General features: G+C 37.4%; 1 protein-coding gene across 1 annotated transcript in view; it reads right to left on the bottom strand.

Moving 5' to 3' along the window:
* Positions 1–21,917, bottom strand: part of NETO1 (neuropilin and tolloid like 1) — a 107,508-nt gene that overhangs the window by 9,945 nt on the left and 75,646 nt on the right. The window contains exon 7 of the mRNA XM_026496481.3: positions 20,190–20,418. Within this exon, the coding sequence (XP_026352266.1) occupies positions 20,190–20,418 (229 nt within the window). The remainder of the gene's footprint in view (positions 1–20,189; positions 20,419–21,917) is intronic.

Genomic DNA, 21,917 nt, shown 5'->3' with positions numbered 1-21,917 from the left:
CCTCAATAATAGCTCTAAGACCCTTTAAAGGACAGCATTCTAGAAGAACATATTTGATATAAAACACATCTTTACAGTGGTTGATCGATGAGTAAAGATTTATTAATGATCAGTACTATCTAAATGCCAGTCATGTGGTAATGACTTTTTCACCTTCAAGACTATATATCCTGGGTATTTTAGACAGTTACCTTCTTTAAATGTATTTGCTATATTAACCCGAAGTGTCAGGCAAATAATTTGCATAAGGCAACTTAGTATATCTTAACACGCCTAGAGAAATCCTAAAAACAACAATAACAACAAAACAAAACAAAAACACTCAAGTCTTGAAAATAAAAAATATGGCAAAGATACAGCTAACTCAAGCAAAGATTCCTTCTGACTCACCGCACCCTTCCCTCCACACCCTTCCCTCCCCCTTCCCAGAACAGCTCCTTCTTCCCTTCGCTTGGTTTGACTTTAGGCCCCTGGCTAAAGATTTAAAAATATGCAGTGGTCATTTTGAAAAAACAAACAAACATATTGTAGAGTAGAAAATACGCAGTAGTCATTTTGAAAAGAAAGTATCACGTTTAAAATGGGCTAGTAACTTGTTAAGCCTCATAGAAGGCTTTCATAATGTAAAATTTAATGATTTGATACATGATTGCAAAAATCTGCTCTTTAGTAAGGAAGAAAATTAAAATTTCCGTAGTCCACCATAATGTCTTTTGCAGAACCGATACGGTCTGTTAAGCAGATAATGAATGCTGTCAAAATGTGTACACAGAATAAGAAGGAGTTTTCTGTAAATGGAGTGGCTGCAAAATGCCTTAGTAAAAAAACGTAAAATAGACATATGCCCTAATAGATTGTGGTGGTTCTGAAAATACAGTTATCCATCAAGTAAGAAATACCTTTAGGAGAGCATAGATATTTACTGCCCTTCCAGAAGGAGTTGGAAAAATTGCTACAGTTACTATTAAGTAGGGTGGGTTAGTTTTTTAAATTTTAACTATATAAATAAAAATGACATGGCATTCTGTAATTGAATGAAATACAAGAGAATATTGGTAAGAGCACTGAAACTTGAATTCCAAATTCTCCAAATGGGATTTTGTTTTTAGTTCTGCTGCTTTGTGGTTGTGACGGTGTCTTATAAACTACAAATCAATGTGCCAGTATCAGCTATGGTTAAATATTGGTGGCTTGACAGGTAACGAACGTACAGGTAATTCAGGACTTTCGATGAATCACATTCCTGACATGCTTCTTTCCATCAAAGAATGAGGAAAACGTGCCAGTTAATCGTCTCGCTTTTAAAAATTATCATTCCAAGTACTATTCCATCTTTTTCTTCTTACTTTTGCCAGAAATTACGGAATCGCTAATGCAAATGGCACGCAAAAGTAAAACAAGCAAATCTTGCAATGGCTAAGAAAGAAATGCATAACCGCTTATATGGGGTCCGAATGTTCTAGCTCTTGGATGTCTGGATATTTCTCTCATGTAAATACAGATAGGCAGCGGCTCATTAATGATTCTTATTTCTATCTCCTGCTGAAAAGATAAAATGGCACCTTCCCGCCTCCCAAAGCAAGCTACGTTCTTATTGTGCTTTCAAGGATGTCCGGACACATTCTACACGCTGACACTATTTCCCGTGACCCTCTGCACATTCCGGATATCTGTGGCTCAGAAGCCCAATACCGTGCCTCCCCTGTCTCTGTCCTGCAGTATCCATTCTCCACCGTACTATCCAAATTGCATCAGCACTGTATTATCTGTGCAGTTTTGAAATATTATTCCAAGCTACCAAGAAAATTATCTTTTTCTTAAATCCCATTATAATTTTAAAAAGAGCTTAGCACTTAGCATATGCTTATCATCTTTCCCCACATGTTCTTTGAGGCTAAGGACATGCCTCTTAAAAATATTCATTTTTAATCTCTTCTATGGTTTAATATTTCTAGGCTTATAGTAAATATTCAACAGATACTTTTAATTGATTACTGTTCCTGAGCAAAAGGTTAACTCTGGGGGCACCTGGGTGGTTCAGTTGATTAAGGGTCTGACTCTTGATTTGGGCTCAGGTCATGATCTTGGGGTCCTGGGATCGAGCCCCGTGTCGGGCTCCATGCTCAGCACGGTGTCTGCATGTCAGTCTCCCTCCACCTCTCCCCCTGCTCTCTTTCTCTCTCTCTCTCTCAAATAAATAAATAAAATCTTAAAAAAAAAACAAAAAACCAAAAAACAGGTTAACTCTGGCCAGGGTACGTACCTGAGTATCCCAGAAAGCAGAAGACTCTAAGAGGTGTGTTTGTTAGTGGAGAGCTAACCTTCAGTGCTGTGGTTTTCAGGTACAATCCAATTTGTAATATTCTCAGAAACCATACCTCAGCATCATTTCCTGGGCTCTCTTACTATGGCGGAGAAAGACACATTCTACTAGTTTGCGGAAGACTTGTTCTACTTAGAAATTCGATATGCACTGTCAGAAACTCTTGCCTCTTAAAAACGGGCCTCCTTATTTCCTAAAACTATCTGGGAGAAACTCAAGTTAAGGGTAAGGTTTACTCACAATAACATGGCGGCCAAGGAAGCAATGCTCACAGTTCAGAGTATGGTTCCCACCTCACACGCATGGTTCCCAACATCAAGAGTCTACTTATTTCTGGAAGGAGGTTTTCTGTTGCTATCAGAAGATCAAATATAGCTTCGTATTGGCTTTTTAAAACCTGACTACATAGAAGAAACCATTTTCATAGCTTTTTGTCTCTGAACTATTTTTTTTTTTAAGAGAGGGAGAGAAAGAGAGACAGAGAATCGAGAGAATCTTAAGCAGACTCCCCACTGAACACAGAGCCCGATGTGGGACTCGAGCTCACAACCCTGAGATCATGACCTGAGCCGAAATCAAGAGTCGGACGCTTCACTGGCCGAGCCAGCCAGGCGCCCCATCTCTGACTATTTTGAAGTGTGGAAATAGCATGAGCACAGCTACAGCAGCCTCGCCTGGTGGAAGGGCTTACTGAACATCCCCATCTCATTATCTACATGCAATGCTGAGTATTTCTTTTTAAGAAAAAGACAAACTGGATGTAGTGAAGAATCCTAGTCAGCCAGAGGAATGTCATGTGCACAAACAGCATTGCTCTGGGTTTAAATCACTCAGGGAACACAGAAGATGGATATTCTTACCCCACAAAATGGGTCTTACCTCACCGTTCCCTCTTCCCTCCTGCACCAAAACATACCCTTTTGGGCAAAGCATTATTATTATTGGTGTGTTTTTTTGGGTTTTTTTGGCTATGTAAGAGACTGCACATTAGAATGAATCTTAGCGTGTGTTTCTGCTGACACTTCTGGGACAGCAGAGTCCTGACGACTCTTGTGTGGGCAGAGCTGGGTCTCGGCTGCAAGGAGTGGTAATCCCTAAGGATAGATGGCTCCTTCCATGAACACCTACTCAGTTATTGCATCTGTAAAATGGGGATAAGGATCAGACTTACCTAGGTGATTTTGTAATGCCAAGAACTTAGGAGACTGCCAGCCTGTGGATGCAAGCATTCTAGCTGTAGCTGTACGCTGTTCCAGAAAACTAGCATTGCACGGGGGCTGTGGATCCAAAATGCTGGAGACTAAAACCTGGACCCAGCCCTTCTAGGTTGTGTGAACTGGAGCCAATGTTCCTTAAAATCCCCCAGTTTCAGTTACACATATATAAGGGAGGCTAATCTTGACTACCACACACGGATATGAGAATTCAAGGTGACCAATCTTAAAAAACTATAACCAATACTGTCCGACGGTACAGGCTAGACATGTTAGCTGGTTTTGAATTATGATGATAATTACCCAAATTTAAATAAATAAATACACTTATAATGTTAAGGAGATATCAGCTATAAAATTTAAGTGACGTGATAGGAAATTTCCTGATTGGTAAAGTGAGGACGGCCATTCACAGATCTCTCGTCAATACTAGATGGGCACGCAGACCTAAACGAATGATTTCACACGGAATAGTGCACGATAAACAGTGTCTAAAAAGAAGAGTTACACACAGAAGTGTTTACTCTATTGTGTAACAAAAATCATAGCTGTTCTTTAGCCAGTACAACACTGTAAGGGAAATAATTAAATGGGTTTCAGCACAGAGACGTATAAGCTATTATATCTCGAGGTAATATTTAAAGTATCTGACAAGCAGCTCATGGGACCCGAGCCGTCGGAGCAGACAGATGCTGACAGCTATGCCTCACCAGGCACTCGGCCACAGCCACTTGTGAGAAACTGGAAAATAAAGGTATGTATCATGAAACATCTTTTTCTCAAAAAAGTCTGGAGAATATTTATCTTAGTAGCGTCCCTAGCATATCTTTCTCCAAGCTGTTATTTCCTGCAACACCCATCGTTCCTTTCACAAAAATCCAATCCCAAGTGCTAAGCAGACAACCCCCTTATAAGAGTCAAAAAGTGGTTTCAAATTATTTCTAATATTACATGAAGAGGCACCATGATAGGTAATACAAATAATTAAGCTTATGACTCGTAGAAATTAAGGTGTTTTTCCCTTTTCTCTCTTGCAAGTAATCATATGAATTTAGCAATAGATTTCAATGTGAAAACAAAGCCACTAACACACCAGAGACTTGAAGCTCCAAGCTCTTTGATTCTATGTTGTTGTAGTATTTATGTATAAAAGGAAAAAAGGTAAGTCTGTAACCAGCCTCCATTTTTATAGCCCACTACACTGTAAACACACCTTTCTAAGATATGTTCAGGACTTTCCTGAAACTGACACTTGCTAAGTTATTTTAGTATCTTGGGGAATAATTTCTTTGCTGTACCGATGCCTAGCATAAAATACTATTGAAGTTCAATTCTAAAAAAGAAATAGAAAATAGATTTTATGCATGTTAAATATAATGGCAAATACAGATTTTAACAAGTGCTTGAACTACTTTACAGGAGGAATGTTTAGATACATAAGATCGTTATGATATTCCTTGATTCATAGGATAACAAGACTATCAAGATAACGGGCATTTTCTAACACCAGATTGGGAAGACAGATTCAGGTCCCGTCCTGGAAAGCCAAGACAAGCAAGTACGTAGAATAGATCCTGGTGTTTTGGTTCCAATATGAAATTCAGGAGTGTTTTTCCTGAAGTTTTTAGTGATCCTATAATTGAGCTTGGACGAAAGTGACAACATTGTCCTACAACTGGAGTAACACAGTTTTTGGAACAGATAAACACGACACACAGATGCAGAGTTTGAGAGTACGGATGAGGACTTTAAGTCCAATTTTAAAATTTCAATTTAAAATTTCTTAAGTGAACATTTATCCAAATATTTCGTGATAAATTCTTTGGAAACACAAAATTTAATGCAACATTTTGCTCTAGCAAGGAAGAAATGTATTGTGGGCTGAGAAACACAAAATTTAATGCAACATTTTGCTCTAGCAAGGAAGAAATGTGTTGTAAGGCTGAGAAACATAGTTCACTTTCATGTATCAGCTTTTGGTGAACCCTTCCTTGTTCACAGGGGTCGGGTATCACAAAGTCCGTTTAACTTTGTTTAATCCAGATGCTCCAATTTTATTAGTTTAGACAGGATTCTTATTTCTGAAGGGAACAGAGAACAGCATGGGAAATTACTAAGGTATAACACTGGAGGAGACATGAGGATACAGATTATTTTAAATCATAGCCTCATACACAAATATACATATGGAAGATTTTACTGGAAATACTAAGCCAAAATGTGGGCAATGACTGTTTCTAGGATATTCGCAAGTCATATTTAGCTTTTACTGAGAAATGTTCCATATGAACACATACACATAAACATATGTATACATACACTTATACACACACTTATTTTTTTTTTGTAACTGGGAAACATCTTATAACTTTTCATGAAAAAAACACCAAATAGTATTCATACTTTAACCAGTAAAATAATAGTTTTCACATAACATTTATGCCTTACTATATTTAAAGAAAATTAGTGAACTTAGTATTTCACTGAATTCACCTTGCTTCCTTTGGGGTTGTATTGAAATCCTCACTTGTTCCCACTCTCATCACTAGGTGGCAAGCGTGCACCATATTGCCTGAAATAGCATTTCCCTCTACAGCGATGTTTAAATCCTACAACACTGGGTGTTATACGCAACTAATGAATCATCGAACTTTACATCAGAAACCGGGGATGTACTGTATGATGACTAACATAATATAATAAAAAATCATTAAAAAAATAAATAAAATAAATAAAAATAAAATAAAATAAAATGCAATGGAGAAAGAAATAAAAAAATAAAATAAATCCTACATGCGTCTGAGACAACGCATGCACCTACATGCTGCTGATTTTTAAGAAATAAAAACTTCAGTAGAAGGCAACCAAAATAATTTTGGGCATATCTGAATTAGGTAAGGGAGGATTAGGGAAAGAAGGGCAGTCACAACACTCAACATAAAGTTATTTAAAATTTTAATAAAGAATCAAACAATGTATATACCATAATGTTAAAGGTCTAATCATGAACATTTCATCATTTTTTCAGTATTGTGCCACATGTTTATAAATATCGTTCCACTTCAGTAATTAAAATTTTTTAATTTGTAATAACTTTGTTTAGTCTAAAGTCACTAACACTCCTCACCATTGGGGTCATTTCTTCCCACTGGCTTTTTATTTTTATTATTTTTTTATCTTTTTCAGTTGTTTTTAAATTCCAGTAGAGTTAACATACAGTATTATATTAGTTTCATTTGTACACTATAGTGATTCAACAATTCTATACATGACTCAGTGCTCGTCATGATAAATTACTCTTAATCCCCTTCACCTACTTCACCCATCCCCCCCACCCACCTCCCCTTTCGTAACCGCCCATTTGTTCTCTGTAGTTAAGAGCCTGTTTTTTGGTTTGTCTCTTTTTTTCTTTTTTCTTTTGTGTTATTTCTTAAATTCCACAGATGAGTGAAATCATATAGTATTTGTCTTTCTCTGACTGACTTCCCTTAGCGTAATACTCTCTAGATTCATCCATGTGGTTGCAAATGGCAAGATTTCATTCTTTTAATGGCTGAGTAATATTCCATTGTCTGTGTAAACCGCATCTTTATCCACTCATCTATCGAGGGACACTTGGGCTGATTCCATAATTTGGCTATTGTAAATAATGCTGCAGTAAACATAAGGGGGCACATATCTTTTCAAATTAGTGTTTTCATCTGACTGCATTCTTTCTAAATTCAGAAATTCACGGAATACTGCCCTCAGAAATATTAAAATGGAAATTTAAAACTGGCAGATTTCTCTCTGAAACATGGATATTTCAAATACTTGTGCTTTGTGGTTAATAAAACTATCATTTGTAGGTTAGTTCAAAGTCAAAGAACATGATACTTCACCAAGAAAATAATAGCTAAATAATAGCTTAGACACTCCCTCCACATCTCCTGACCCTAAACTCGTTCTCTCCGTCATGCACATTCTCCTGCTTCTTGCCTGCCTCAGATTCTTCAAACTTCTTCAGTGTGCAGTTCGTCAAAAGTCCGCCCCCTCTGTGCTGATCTGTGTGGGTGCAGACGTGCACACGCACACACACTCACACACTCACACACCACAGCGTTGGGTCTTCTACTTCTGCTCATCATTATTCCTCGGGAGTTCTCCAATCTGCAGTGGGAATGGAAACAGTCACAGAAACGTGTGGAGCCACAGGAGCATGAGGATGGAGCCTGGAGGACACTTACATATCCTTGCTTCCGTTTCTGAATTCAACTTTTATCAGCCTTGAAGACACTGATTTATTAAAACTTTCTGGCACTCCAGATGCTCTGGAGCCTATGACTTTCTTTGCCTGGGAGATGGAAATAAAGCTTAAATTTATCATAAATATGTAAATGTGATACATGTCTGCATTATATATTTAAGTAATGAACTCATACTAAAGAGCAAGATCTAGCATACTTGGAAACTCGATTACTTTTATTCAATAATAATTTTAATTGATTTAGATGAGAGAGGTTTTCCTTCTGCCTGTCAAAATCCTGGAGTCAATTCTCCAGGGCCGTCATCAGACATCCCTTCTCTTTTCTATCCACAGCCTTCCTCTAGGGGATCCCAGCAGACTCAAAGCGTCTGACACTCTATTTTCTCCTGGGCTCACCCTTCTATCTCTAATTCCTATCTGAGGTCTGGCTTTATACCATACCATCAAATTCCTACATAACATCTCCACTTGGGATTCTAAGTACCATCTCAAATGGAACATGGTTGGATAGGCTTACAGAAACAGCTGTCACCTCAATCCCCTTTAAGGACCCCTTCCCCACCCCCTTCTTCCCCTCACACCTTCCAGACATTAATAAGGGGTAAGACTATCCCCCATCCCTCAGCTGTTGACGCTGAAGTGTTGGGGTCATTCTTGAGTCCTTTCACCCTCAACACCCACATCCAAATGGCCTTTAGTTGTGTCAGCCCTATCTATCTATCTATCTATCTATCTATCTATCTATCTATCATCAAGTTCTCATTGTGGTCTCCATTGGTACAAGTGGCTCACAGCAATCTGTCACCAACTGCTCTTCTACAGGAGATCCATGGACACAGAAGCCAGAAGAAACTTGGTCATTTAAAAGTATAAATCAGACCGTGGTTCACCCTGCTTTCAAACATTCCAAAACCTTCCTTAAAAAGTTAGATTAAATCCTATATTCCTCAGTACCCCTTCTGCTCATCCAAAATCTTGACCCAGCTGCCTCTTAAACTCCATTGTCACCCGCCATAACCTTGGGCACCCAGATCCACACCGTTCTCCACCATGTTACCCAATGCTGTTTTTCCACAATACTTATTAGGACTTGAGTTTATCTTCTTTAATTAACTTATCTGTACATCTTTTCCCTCCTCTTATAAAAATGTAAAACAAGGGAGTTGTCTTGTTCACTGCTTTATCACTTGGGCTTTGAATAACACATGCCATTTTGGAGATGCTTAATAAATATCTGGTGACTGACAGGTATCAGAACAAAAATTTTTCAACAGTAAGATGGATATGGCGTACCAATATCCCATTAAATTCTGACAATGATTTTAATTTCTAAGAAAGACTTAAACTTTTCTTAATGAACATAAAGGAAGAAAGTATCTAAAGTATCAGAGATTGCAATTATAAGTAAGCATCTGAGTAAGAACTCAAAAACTTCAAAAACCGGATTCAAAAGTGGATAGCTGGCTGTTAAGTATCATTTTTAATCGTGGTATTCTAATTACAGAAGAATAAAATGTAAAAGAATATAAATATATTTGGCCATCAGAATTGTCCCCAAAACAAATGTTTTATTTTTCCCTAAAATAAATGGAAAAATTTCCCCTGCCATCGTATTTTAAACTTAAAAGGGCCCTTAGGCTACGCAATTAGAGAAAATGACATTTTATTTGAAAAATGCTGACCAGATTTCAGGCCAGAAATAGATTTGTGCCTCTTCTCTTCGTCTCCTTTATCATCTTCATATATTTTTTGGAAAGATCAATATCTGCCTCCAAAGCTCTATGTTCTGATGTGACTTAGTGATCCGTCAAAATAGCCAGTATTATTAAGATACATTTTAATCTCTTTTTTAAATACAAGAAAATCTATTCACGAATTTCAATTTAATCCCACTCACATTTATTAGATTCCCCCAATCTTCCTGCTAGAATCGCATATTGCTACGGCTCCAAAAAGACATTATATGAAGAAAAGAAAAGCACCTTCATGAGAACATTATATTCCAAAGATAGAGGCCACTTCTTTCCTCACATAGGACATGAGCCACACCATGATCTTACCCATTCTGTTTGATTCCAAGAATGAGCATACATTTTTATACTATAATTATATCTGCCTTGGGTCAGCTACATGATGATTTATTCATCGTCTGTAATTAGACAGGACGGCAATGACCATAAGGAGGATATTATAGTTCTTTGGGGTCTGTACTCTGATTATTGTTAGTACTTGGACATGTGTCTCAGGCTTTACTTCCATGACTGCTGTACACATGTCTACAACAGTTGGTTAGACACACTGTTCTGTCAGAGTTACTATATTTGGTTTCATTGTCGATCACGCCAAGTCCCAAAAGTGGGAACTGAGGTAAATAAAGATTAGAGTGGAGAAAACGTGGACCATCGTAACCTCAAGTTTGTGGTTCTCTGAGGTCAAAGGCTAACAATTCAGAGTAATGGTTTTCTGTCTGCATACAACAACTATATACAATCTATTTTCAGCAGTAGACATAAACTACAGCAGCTGTAAAGCCAGAATCAAAGAAATCAATACATGTTATCCCCAAGGATCCTACCAAAAATTACAAGGAATTTACTGCCTTTATTCTTGTCCACAGGCTCCCTGGCAGATTGACAACCAACGTTGATTTAAAAAGTCCTATGAAAATTCTGCAAAATTTTCTAAGTAATTCAACAAATACACATAGAAACCAACATTATTTAAATATTTTAGTCTAAAAAATTACTCAAGGAAATTCATTTTAAATTTTAATTATTCCCCTGACCTGTGTATCTACATGCATACTTTTTAAAAACAGAATTTGAGCTAAATGACCAAGTCAATAATAAATGTCCATCAATAATTAACTTCAAATATTAAAATATTTCTGATAATTGTTTTCTTTATGCTACAGACTCAAACACATGCTTAAAAAGAAGGAAGGGCGGGTCCGTGGCAGACTATACAATTTTATAGAATAATCCCTTACTCAAAATCCTCATTAAATTTGCAAGTAAGAAACAACTATGAAAATTTCAGTATGTTATTATCCCCACTCATCAACAAGATAGTTGCCACCATTTGCTCTGTTCTGAACACATATATTTAAAACTCACAGCCGCTCTATAATGTCTCCTTCATTTTCTGGAAAAGAAACGGAGGCTTAAAGTCAAGGTGTTATAGGTAAGAAAGGAGTAGAATTAATTTACTGGCACCAAACGGATACTCTTACACACATTCTCATCCTGTTTCGGTTTTTTTTCGCAACAAAACACTTTTTTTTTCAGGTGATTTGTAATTTGTTTTGAAAAATGTCTAACATTAATTTTAGAATTTAGACACTTGCCAGAATTACATATTTATGATACATTCCCTTTTTGTATTTTTTTCTATAGTAATAAAAATATTTAGTTTTTAAATAATTTCATTGTATAGAAGAATATTTACTCAGTTGTAGGGCATTAAAGGGGCATGTGTTTAGATACACCTTTATCACTTGGCATTGTGTACCTTTGGTCTTCAAGTCGAATAAATTATTTTTTTCATAATTTCAGATGAAGAGCATATCAGTTTACTAAAAACAAATCAAATAAAAACAAAAGTGGAACAGCAAGCCTGGTGTGGTAAAATGAATAATGGCTCCCAAAGAGGTCCACATCCCAATCCCCAGAACTCATGAATGTTGCTTTATATGCAAAAGTGATTTTGCAGATGTGATTAAGGACTTCAAAATGTGGAGATTATTCTGGATTATCCAGGCAGGGCCAATGAAATCACAGGTGTCTTTAAAGAGGGAGGGAGGAGCTCCAAGAGACAAAATGTGATATAATGAGGAAGTGAAGAGAGATGAGAGGTTACCTTGCTGGCTTTGCGGGAGAAGGAGCTACAACCCATGTGATGGTTTAGAAGCTGGGACAGGTGAGGGAATGTACTCTTCACTGTGGCCTCCCAAGACAGCAGCCTTGTTGACACCATGGTTTCAGCCCAGTGAAATCTATTTCAAATGATAGATTTGTATTGTTTTAAGCACTAACTCTGTGGTAATGTATTACAGCTGCAATAGGAATGAAGCTGCTATACTTATTTATACCTAGTCGCTCATTTCTGAGGGTAAACAGAACATGATCCACCAGCCCCTCTAGATGTAGATATGGCCACACAACATCACAACAGGGTCAGGGAAGGTCAGAAATGGGAAAAGTGAAGCATGAGATCTCTGACATGGGAGGCAATGGTTTTCAACCAGGACACCCTGCAACTCCTGAGTCATGATTTGTGAAATGGATCAAAAGCAACATTTTCTAACTACTTACACCATTTCAAATATTGTACAAACTCAAAGATATGCTCATGTCACCCAGCAGAGGAAGGACTACATGACCTTTAGTGCTCTAAGGACATTACAAAAATGTAGGCTTATCAATCAGCATCTGTCATGCTATATGCAAGCCATCAGGCAAGAGGGTTTTGGAGGAAAAAAGTAGAGAAATTCTAGTGTAGATCCTGGTAATTATCTAGTCTAAAAGAACAGTTCATTAGACAGTAATCTGTCCTCACTTGTGTGCATAATGACCACCCCCCAAAAACTCTTGATCAGTTTTTCATTTCTTAACATTGTAGATATGTCTTGATTTTCTCAATATAGAAAATAATGTATATATGGGGCACCGGGTGACTCAGTCAGTTAAATATCCAACTCTTGATCTCAGCTCAGGTCTTGAACTCGGGTCATGAGTTCAAATCCTGCATCGGGCTCCACGTTGGGCATGGAGCCTACTTAAAATTTATATATAAATTACATATATGCTCTCGTTTTCTTGGATTTAATAAATCCCTTCAGAAAGTCATATCAAAGTCACATCAAAGTTATATTTATTGTTTTAAAAAATGTTTACCGCGGGGCACCTGGGTGGCACAGCGGTTAAGCGTCTGCCTTCAGCTCAGGGCATGATCCCAGCGTTATGGGATCGAGCCCCACATCAGGCTCTTCCGCTATGAGCCTGCTTCTTCCTCTTCCGCTCCCTCCGCTTGTGTTCCCTCTCTCGCTGGCTGTCTCTATCTCTGTCAGGTAGATAAATAAAATCTTAAAAAAAAAAAAGAATCTTTAAAAAAAAAAAATGTTTACCAAAACAAAAACTGTTCATTGTAGAAAAATCATAAAACAGTGAGAATCAAAAAACCTCATTACCTAAAAATAATCACCATCCTAACTGCATCGCCTTCTACACACATGCACTGCATATATAATAAATACTCTATATCAAATATTTATCACACATGTTGACAAAAGTATACTTCTACATGTGTTTTGTTTGCTACTTGCTTTTAAAATTTTATTTTTTCACATAACTCAATGTTAGTATCAGTCTAACACAAATCATCTTAAGAGTAAAAACAATATAGTTATGTTCTAAGAACAATTTAACAATTAACTTAAGCAAGTTTCATTTTTTTAAATGATTCTAAACATACTTACCATATATATATATCTTTGGTCAGGAGAGACCCTTTTTATTTTTTAAACTTTTTATTTTTTAATTATTTTTAAAGATTTTATTTATTTGAGAGAGAGCAGAGAGAGGGAGGGAGTGTGCAAGTGGGGAGAGGAATGGAGGGGGAGGGAGAGGAAGGAGAGGAAAGAATATCAAGCAGTCCCTGCACTCAGCATGGAGCCTATCACGGGGCTCTATCCCAGGACTCTGAGATCATGACCTAAGCCGAAACCAAGAGTCAGAAGTTTAACCGACTGAGCCACCCAGGGGCACATTTTTTTATTTTTAAAATCTATTTTAGAATTTTGATAGATACTGCTAAGTTGCCCTTCAGAAAACTTCCCCTTTCCTACCAGCATACATATATTCTCATTTCACTACATCATCTCCAAAACTGGTTATTTTATTATTGCTATATTTTAAGCAATTCGATAGATGAAAATGAGGTCTTTTTCCTATTGGAATTTACATCTCTTTGCTCAATAATAGAGATAGGTGTGTGTTTCCTGTACCAACAGGCCATTTATGCTTCTCTGGGAATTAATTTTTCACTTTATTTGCCCCATTTACTATTGGTATGCTTACATAACTTCCTCTAATTGTCTTACACAATCTTTATTCCTTATCAGTTAAGAATATTTACCCACTGCCTGCTGTTTCTGTTGCCAACTGCTCAATTCAGGTTTTCCTTTTTTAAATTTGTTTTTATAGTAATACATATCTTAAATTTTGTGTATTTATATATATGGTATTCCCTTATCCATAGAGTGTTTTATGTCTGCTTTAGAAAGACATGCCAAAATAGGACATACATGCCGCACTTTTCCCAGCCTGTTTCGTGTATTACTGATCTTTCAATCTACGCCATCTGGTATTGATGCAGCTGTAGGACAGAATAAGTAAACATTTCCTATGTTAATAAAGTACTCTTCAACTTTTTAAAACACACCAAGTTGTAACAGCGAGACATGGAGATCTCTATCAGTAAACACGTCACTTTACATTTTAGGCTGTATTATCATTGGTAACACTGCTTCTATAACAAATACCACTTTTTCCTCCTGGCATGAAAGACGTGTAAATACAACACCTTTCAATCTTACCATTTACCCCAAACTTGTAAATGTGTTTGGCCTTGCTGTTTCTAGGGAGGAAATTAAATACTATTGCTGTGAGTTTGATCATCAATATTGTCCGGCGTATAATCTCAGAGTGCTACCGAACTTGGTGCATTTTACATTCATAATCAAATATCTATATACTTCCCCCCTTAGGATCCACCAAATTTAGTTTAGTGACGTCCTATGACAAGCATACTTGTATATCGCAAAACTGGGAACGCGCACTATCAAGGACAGAACATAAATCGTGTTCACAAGAGGCAGACGGCACACCAAACAGGCTCCAGACAAGAAACAATAATAAAACTCAACAGTGAAATAATAATCGATCACTGTGGCAGAAAAGTAAAGATCTTACTAATATAAGTAAATGCTACAGAGAAAGAAAAATCCCCTACGAGAAAAGAATCGGGCATTTTAGAATACAGTGTCTCTGTGGATAATTTAGTAAAGTAACTAAGGAAGTACATGGTGAGAGTGTGGTGCACAGTACCAGATACAAATGCACATTTTCTGAAGTGTGTCACACGCTGGAATTTAGTTTGCGTGAGTGTGGTAGCACCCATCCATTCATCTCTGTGCCTGGGTGCTCACGCATTTGTGGAAGGAACAAAAGAACAAATGAAAGAATACAAGTAAGTATCAAAATGAAAACCCTGATGACTAGTAACATAGCAGTGGTTACTCAACTTTTTGGGTCAAGCTGATGTTGGAGTGATTATTTTTTATGTATTTCCTACAATTCTACCTTGCCACATCTCCTCAACTACCAAATCTAGAAACGGCAATGAGCAGTTAATAAATAACAATATATTAGTTAATATATACACATAATATATGTAGATGGGCATCGGATTGTCTATTGCACTCAAAAGTGCACATCACTAAAATGGGAATGTGTTTTGGCTTTCTATTGATGAGTAACAAATTACTACAACCTTACTGGCTTAAAACAACACCCACTTGTAACTCACATTAATGTGAGTCAGAAGTCTGGGTTGAGTGGGTTCTCTCCTTAGGATCTCACAAGGCCACATCAAGGAGGCGGCTGGACTGGGGCTCATCTGGAGCATGGGGGTCCCTTTCGAGCTCATTCAGATTGTTGGCAGAACTCAGTCTCTGGGATTGTAGGACTGAGGCTCCACCTTTCTTCCTGACTCTTAACCAGGTGACATTCTCAGCTCCCGAAGCCTACCCACCACGCTCTGCCACCTGGCCTTCTCTACAACAGGTCAGCGTGCTTATTTAAGGCCACAGGAGTATTTGTTACAGCTTAGAATGCCTCTGATTTCTTCCATCACTGACCTTTACACCTTCTTTTAAATGGGCTTAAAGAATATTACCAATATTTTTTGTGTATAGTCAAATCCACCAGTTCAGTCTTCCTTTTGATTAGTTCAGAATTAGGGACTGTAACTACTTATGCAAAATCCTTTTTGCAAGAAAATATAACATGACATCCCACGATACGCACAGATTCTTCCTGCATGCAAGGGGAGGGATATATACAAGGCCTGTACAGCAGGAAGGCCTTTAATATTGAAATTATACTAACAATAATCAAATCTCTAAATAATTGCATGATTCTTTAGAGCAAAATCAATGACTTATAAAAAAGTGACACAGGGGCTCCTGGGTGGCACAGTCAGTTAAGCAACCGATTCTTGATTTCAGCTCAGGTCATGATCTCATAGTTGTAGAACTGAGCCCCACATCCGGCTCCACACTCAGCAGGGAGTCTGCTTGAGGTTCTGTCTCTCCTCTTTCTCTACATATTCTTTCTCTTTTCTGTAATTTATTCAGATACAAATGCAAAAATATGATTATTGAAAATGTAGTTCTATTTGTATCCGTTAGTCTCCAGATTAGTATGTTCCAGAGTAGAAGTCTCTTGTTACAATTTTACTTGCGTCTAATCTTGTGGGTCATATGAAAGTGGGGTACAGTGTGGTCAAAGCACGTTCGTATACCATGTAGACATAAGGTGCAGCAGATAGGACAGAAGAATCAAAATTCAGTTTGTAAAGCATATAAACCAGGGCTGACATGTCTGAGCTACATGAGTGATGTGTAAGTGATACCTATTGTTATCACCATCTTTATCATCATTATCTTTAGAAAATGGGAGTGCTGTCCATTCCTTACACGTGACGAAGCTATCCACAAGAGAGCTTATGAGCTTAGGAGACTGGTCTTCAATCCTTGCCACAGTAGTGTTCGATCACTAAGCATGGAGTTAACGGTGTGCAGGGAAATTCAGTTAACTTCCTAGGTCTTATCTTACTCTGTTTCATTTCACAAAACGTTTGGGATTGAAATAGATGGTCCCTAAGCTCTCCTTCAACACCTAAAAATATAACAGACATAAAGCAGAATCAGACCTATAAATACACAGAATAAACTGATGGGGGGGGCTGGGCAAAATGAGTGAAGAGGGCAGGAGATACAGGTTTCCAGTTATGGAAGGAATAAGTCATGGGAATAAGAGATGTAACATAAAGAATATAGTCAGTGATACTGTGACAGGGATGTAACGGGGAAGATTGTAGCTACACTTGTGGTGAATATAGAATCATGTATAAACTTGTCAAATCACTAAGTTGTACACCTGAGACGAACGTAACACTGGGTGTCAATTATACTCAAAAAAGTACATCATATGGTCCCAACACAAGACCTTTTGACAGCTTTTAGAATATTGTTGAATATGTTATAAACACTTCTCAACACTGTGCTGGGGATACTACCTAATAAATGTTGAAAACCAAGAAAAACAGCAAGGTGGTTCCATATTATTTGGATAAGACAAAGCGGGTCCTTGATTTCACACTTCTAATCTTTATTCTGTATGTGTGCGGGGTGGTATGGAGTAGGATTAGAGAAATATATATTAAATATCAATATTAATACATATTATGTAATTATATATGATAGTGTATTATATATATACCTATATAATATATTATATAAACTTTATACCTATCATCAAGAAAAATGAAAATGTAATGCAAAATACTCTCTTAGCCACCAATATCGAATAAAACAATAATACCATTTGTGGAACTTGAAACTCCCTAAATAGAATTCCTTTGTTTCCACATTAAGAGCCTTTAAAATGGCGTAACCACTCATTTCTGAGTAGTAGCACTGGTTGAAGTTCAGTTGTTTTGAAATTATCATCTCATAACTGGAATACTTTGATTTTAATAAAGAAACAGTCCATCCCCACATACTTCATCACACAATGACTTTGATTTTAGGTGTATAAAATGGTAGATTCCACCTGGTTTTAATCCCCCCCCAAAAAGCAAGAAAAAGCAGAATATCGAAAAGCTACATAGGCAACATGACACAGCGGATAAATTTGTTCTAATCGAAGCTTATTATAAAATTTATGAGATAATCACAGATTATGCTATCGTAATATCATCACTGAAATGAGAGTGATAATCCATCCACTATGCAGGGACACAAAGGATGGGGGTGATTTCCTCCTACAGAGGAAAAATGCCATGTTTTTTTCTGAATTCAACATTGAAAAGTCCACCCACTTGAAGGACTTCTGGAGATCATTTACGTACATGCATAAAAACTCTATCCTTTAGCTCAGATAGAAATATTTCTAATGGCATTTGCACAGTATGATATAATTCACCATTTCTTGCATAAGCAGAATTTTAGAGACTCAGAACTCAATCACTGTTGGAGTTCAGTGGGATCTTTGAGGTTGACCAGTCCTTTCCCTACAACACATAGACATTCCCCTCCACCATCCACGCCACATGAAGACCTATTTTCAGACTGATCATCCTCCATCCAGAGCCTATATCCTCTAAGAGAATCCATTCACAGTTCCTATGAGCTAGACGTATTTTTCCTAAATTTCACTCAGATGTTTCCCTACAATTTAACAAGCAAATCTCAGCTTTCAGACACTAATCCATATCGCCAACCTAGGTCTAAGGTAGTAATCACACTTTGAACAACAACAACAAAATCTCTAAGATAAACACTTCTCCTTTGACCTGGTCTCATGTTTCCAGTGGCTCCTGCATCCTACTCCACCTCGTCCAATTCATTACCTTCCTCCTCGTTCATAAAACCCAGAAAAGATGATGTAATCTGCAGTTTGACCAGTGCAGCTTCCCATGAGAATATCTCCTTTGAGTTTTTATTTCACTTTCCTTAAGATAATTTAATACTGCCAAGATATTTTTTGTCAATTATTAAAAAAAAAAAAGTACTGGCTCATACTGAGTTGGAATGAAATAAAACATCAGGAAGGCCTAGGAGTCAGGGTTCCTCTATACTACTGTTGTTTTAGCTGATATTTGAAACATAGCGATACATAATTTCATTTTCTCCCTATTACCTTTTATGGTAGAGTTTTGATAAAAGTTGAAGATTTCTGTGATATTTTTAAAAACCTGATAATATTCTCTAACATAGAAGCTAGCCCTTCTATATGTGTATCATTTAAATTAATAGGAGTTCTCGACGTATTGTCACCCAAGACCGATAAGAATATGCAATAAGCCCCTTTAACCTCTCACCAAAGGCTATCGAGGTTGACCAGTCCTTTCCCTACAACACATAGACATTCCCCTTGATAGCAAAAGCTATTGTCCACTATGGAGGAATCAACAGTGAGGACATCAAGTGTGCTACCTCGTGGCCTGAATTTCTTCCTACTCTAGTCAAAAAAACGACAAGATTTTTTTTTTTTTTGGCCCAACACTTGCTGAAATAAAGATGCAGTACTTCCAACATTTTGCAACTACTGAAATGAGGGCATGATGGCAACATGCTGCTTAAATCCACAATAACGCTGGGCGAGATAATGCTTTGTGACGGTATCAAGATTTAGAAAAACTGAGTGACATTTGGTACTTCTGGTGTCCTACAACTTTCCAACTGGGTAATTACAGAGGAATTTCAAGCCAAAATTATTCACTATATAAAAGAATTGTCCAGTGTATTTAATATTTATGAACCAAAAAAAATATTGCATGCTGTGCCTATCATTGAGAAATCCTGTAGGTTTCAAAAGCATTTTGGCTTTTTTCTATTTAATAAATACATAGTTTCAAAATAAAAGATGCTGATTTCTTAAAGCTGAATTTTTCAGGATTATTTTTTTTTCATTTGTATAAAATTATTAAACATGAGTTATTCAGGGTTTCTAAAGAACATTCCAAATATATCTATTAATATGACTCATTATTTGTTAGAACATAATTTTCTAAAATTGCGGTGCTTTGCACATAACTCTGGATATCACCCATTGTGCCATTTTACATATTTTCTGAAACTTTTTCTATTTACTCTCTTCCCAAGCAATTCTCTCTCTTTGCCTGCTTTAATTGGAATGCTATCGTCTCAGACCTATTTGCAATAAATGGGACTGCAAGAGAAGCTTACTAAAGAGAACCTACCAAATATTTTTAGGCAGGCTTTTAAGATTTAAACTCAAATTTCATCAGAAAGCTCCATAAGTTCCATATGCTTCTAAGAGCTAAACCAAAGACAAACAAAATCATCATTCCCCGGTTGAACAGTGAACAGTCTTAAGCAAGGCTATGATGCCTGTGCCGAAATAGGTCACCAAAATGTGATACGTAGCTCTCTCCTGTCACTGGGCCAAAAGGAAGGAAAGGGAATCTCAGTGACCTGAAGAACTCCTTAGACACACCCTAGTGTGCTCACAGGGCATGGAGAATGCCATTAGCGGCTGACGGACTTGCAGCCCAGGACCTACGTGAAGGACAAACAGTCAAGTGCAGAGAATCTTACGCTCTTGAAAGGATGTGAAGAGCATCTGAAATCGGCTGTTCCGACTGCCCTCATCGGCCCACATGCGGATGACCCCAAGACCCGTGCGGAGCATGACGTCATTGGCCACCGTGCTACAGAACTTCGCCTTCAGGTCCCCCACGGAGCTGCTGCCGTCGTACACAGCCACAAAGTTCCTTTTGCACTCGTTTGAATTCTGCATCTCATAGTCTAAGAAGCGTAAGTAGATCTGTAACAGAACAACACAGATGCAGTAATTTCCTCAAATCAAAACATGAAAGTAGTTCAGCGAGTACCAGGCTTTCTCTTGAGTCTCACAAGACAGTCTTGATTGCAATCAATCTCAGGATGTTTCCCCTGTGGGGAGCAGGAGGTAAAGACGAACAACTAAGATCAAACGGTGGTTAATATTTTTTTTTTCAAATGTTATTTTCCTTTCTTCATGTAGATGAATATATGGAAATAAATAATCTGTATTTCTATTAAAGGAAAACAGAAATGGTATCAAAAGATAGTCTCGGATTTCACTTTGCTTAAATCATTTCACAGAACCACACTGTTGCATTTTTGAAGTAGAGCACATTAAAAAGAGTAAAATAAAAAAGAGAGCTGATCTGTGGTTATTCTTGCCACAACATAGAGTCAAGCCATTTAGGGAAGTCCACATAAATAACAATTAAATGAACATTTAATGAGTAGAAATGCCCTGTGGAACCTACTCTATAGATTATTTTTAAATACTCCCAACTACTCTATAAAGTTTTATTGTCCTATTCAGATGATGAAACAGAGACCCAGGTGATATAAACTGGACATCAGACAGGGTCTAACTCCCTAGGCTACGACCCTTCCACAGTATAACACTGCTGCACACACGCTGTTTTATGATCAACAGACTTCATCTGGCTCTGTTCCAATGTGCATCACACAACCACAAGCAATTAGTTCAGCCAAAGACTGGTCTGAAAAGAAGTCATCTGTCCATTCAACCATTGGTTCAGCTTTATCTACACCCTGGCCTCTGACTTTGTCCCAGACACTATTCAAGGCACCGGGATACACCAGTGCACAAAAGAATAAGGCTCAGTGTTGAAAACACTGAGGAGACATGGACACAACGTCATACCATCAGAAGTGATAGAAAGAAAAAAATCTGTGTACTATGAGAGGGATGTCTGGAATGGTTCTGAAACAAAGAAGGCATCCTTCACAAATACCTACTAGGTGTTTTATGTTTTCTAACATGAAAGGTTATGGGCTCTTTCCTCTCATACATCCTTCTATTATCAATGTAACATGGGCGTAAACTGAAGACATGTGTTCACCTAAAATTCCATCTCTTTCACCTCGACATTCATTTTTGCTTATGTGTTCATAAACTATGAACCCCACAAAACAAAAATTTCTCAGGTTCAGTTTGTCTTCCTTATATTTAAATTTTCAGTATTTCAAATTAAAAGAAATTTCTCTTTTGCCCTCGATGTTCTTACTGACTCGGGCAGCGATCCTTTTTAATTTGACCTTCAAAATAGTTGTTTCCATCTCTGCTGACAGGTCTACGGTATTTCAAGTCTCCCAGCTGGCCTGGATCTGTCCAAGGTTCTAATTTTCCAGTCCACTCCCAAAGCCCAGCCCCGTCAAAGTTATATTTCTAAGAAACAAATTTAATAACCATACTACAGTCTTTTAACTGGCAAAGTTTTCTTCTTATGTCTGAACATTTCATAC

The sequence above is a fragment of the Ursus arctos genome, unplaced genomic scaffold, assembly GCF_023065955.2.
Source record: "Ursus arctos isolate Adak ecotype North America unplaced genomic scaffold, UrsArc2.0 scaffold_17, whole genome shotgun sequence".
In the NCBI taxonomy this organism is placed as follows: Eukaryota; Metazoa; Chordata; class Mammalia; order Carnivora; family Ursidae; genus Ursus; species Ursus arctos.
Note: the sequence above shows the minus strand (reverse complement) of the source record. Positions and strands in the feature narration are given on the sequence as shown.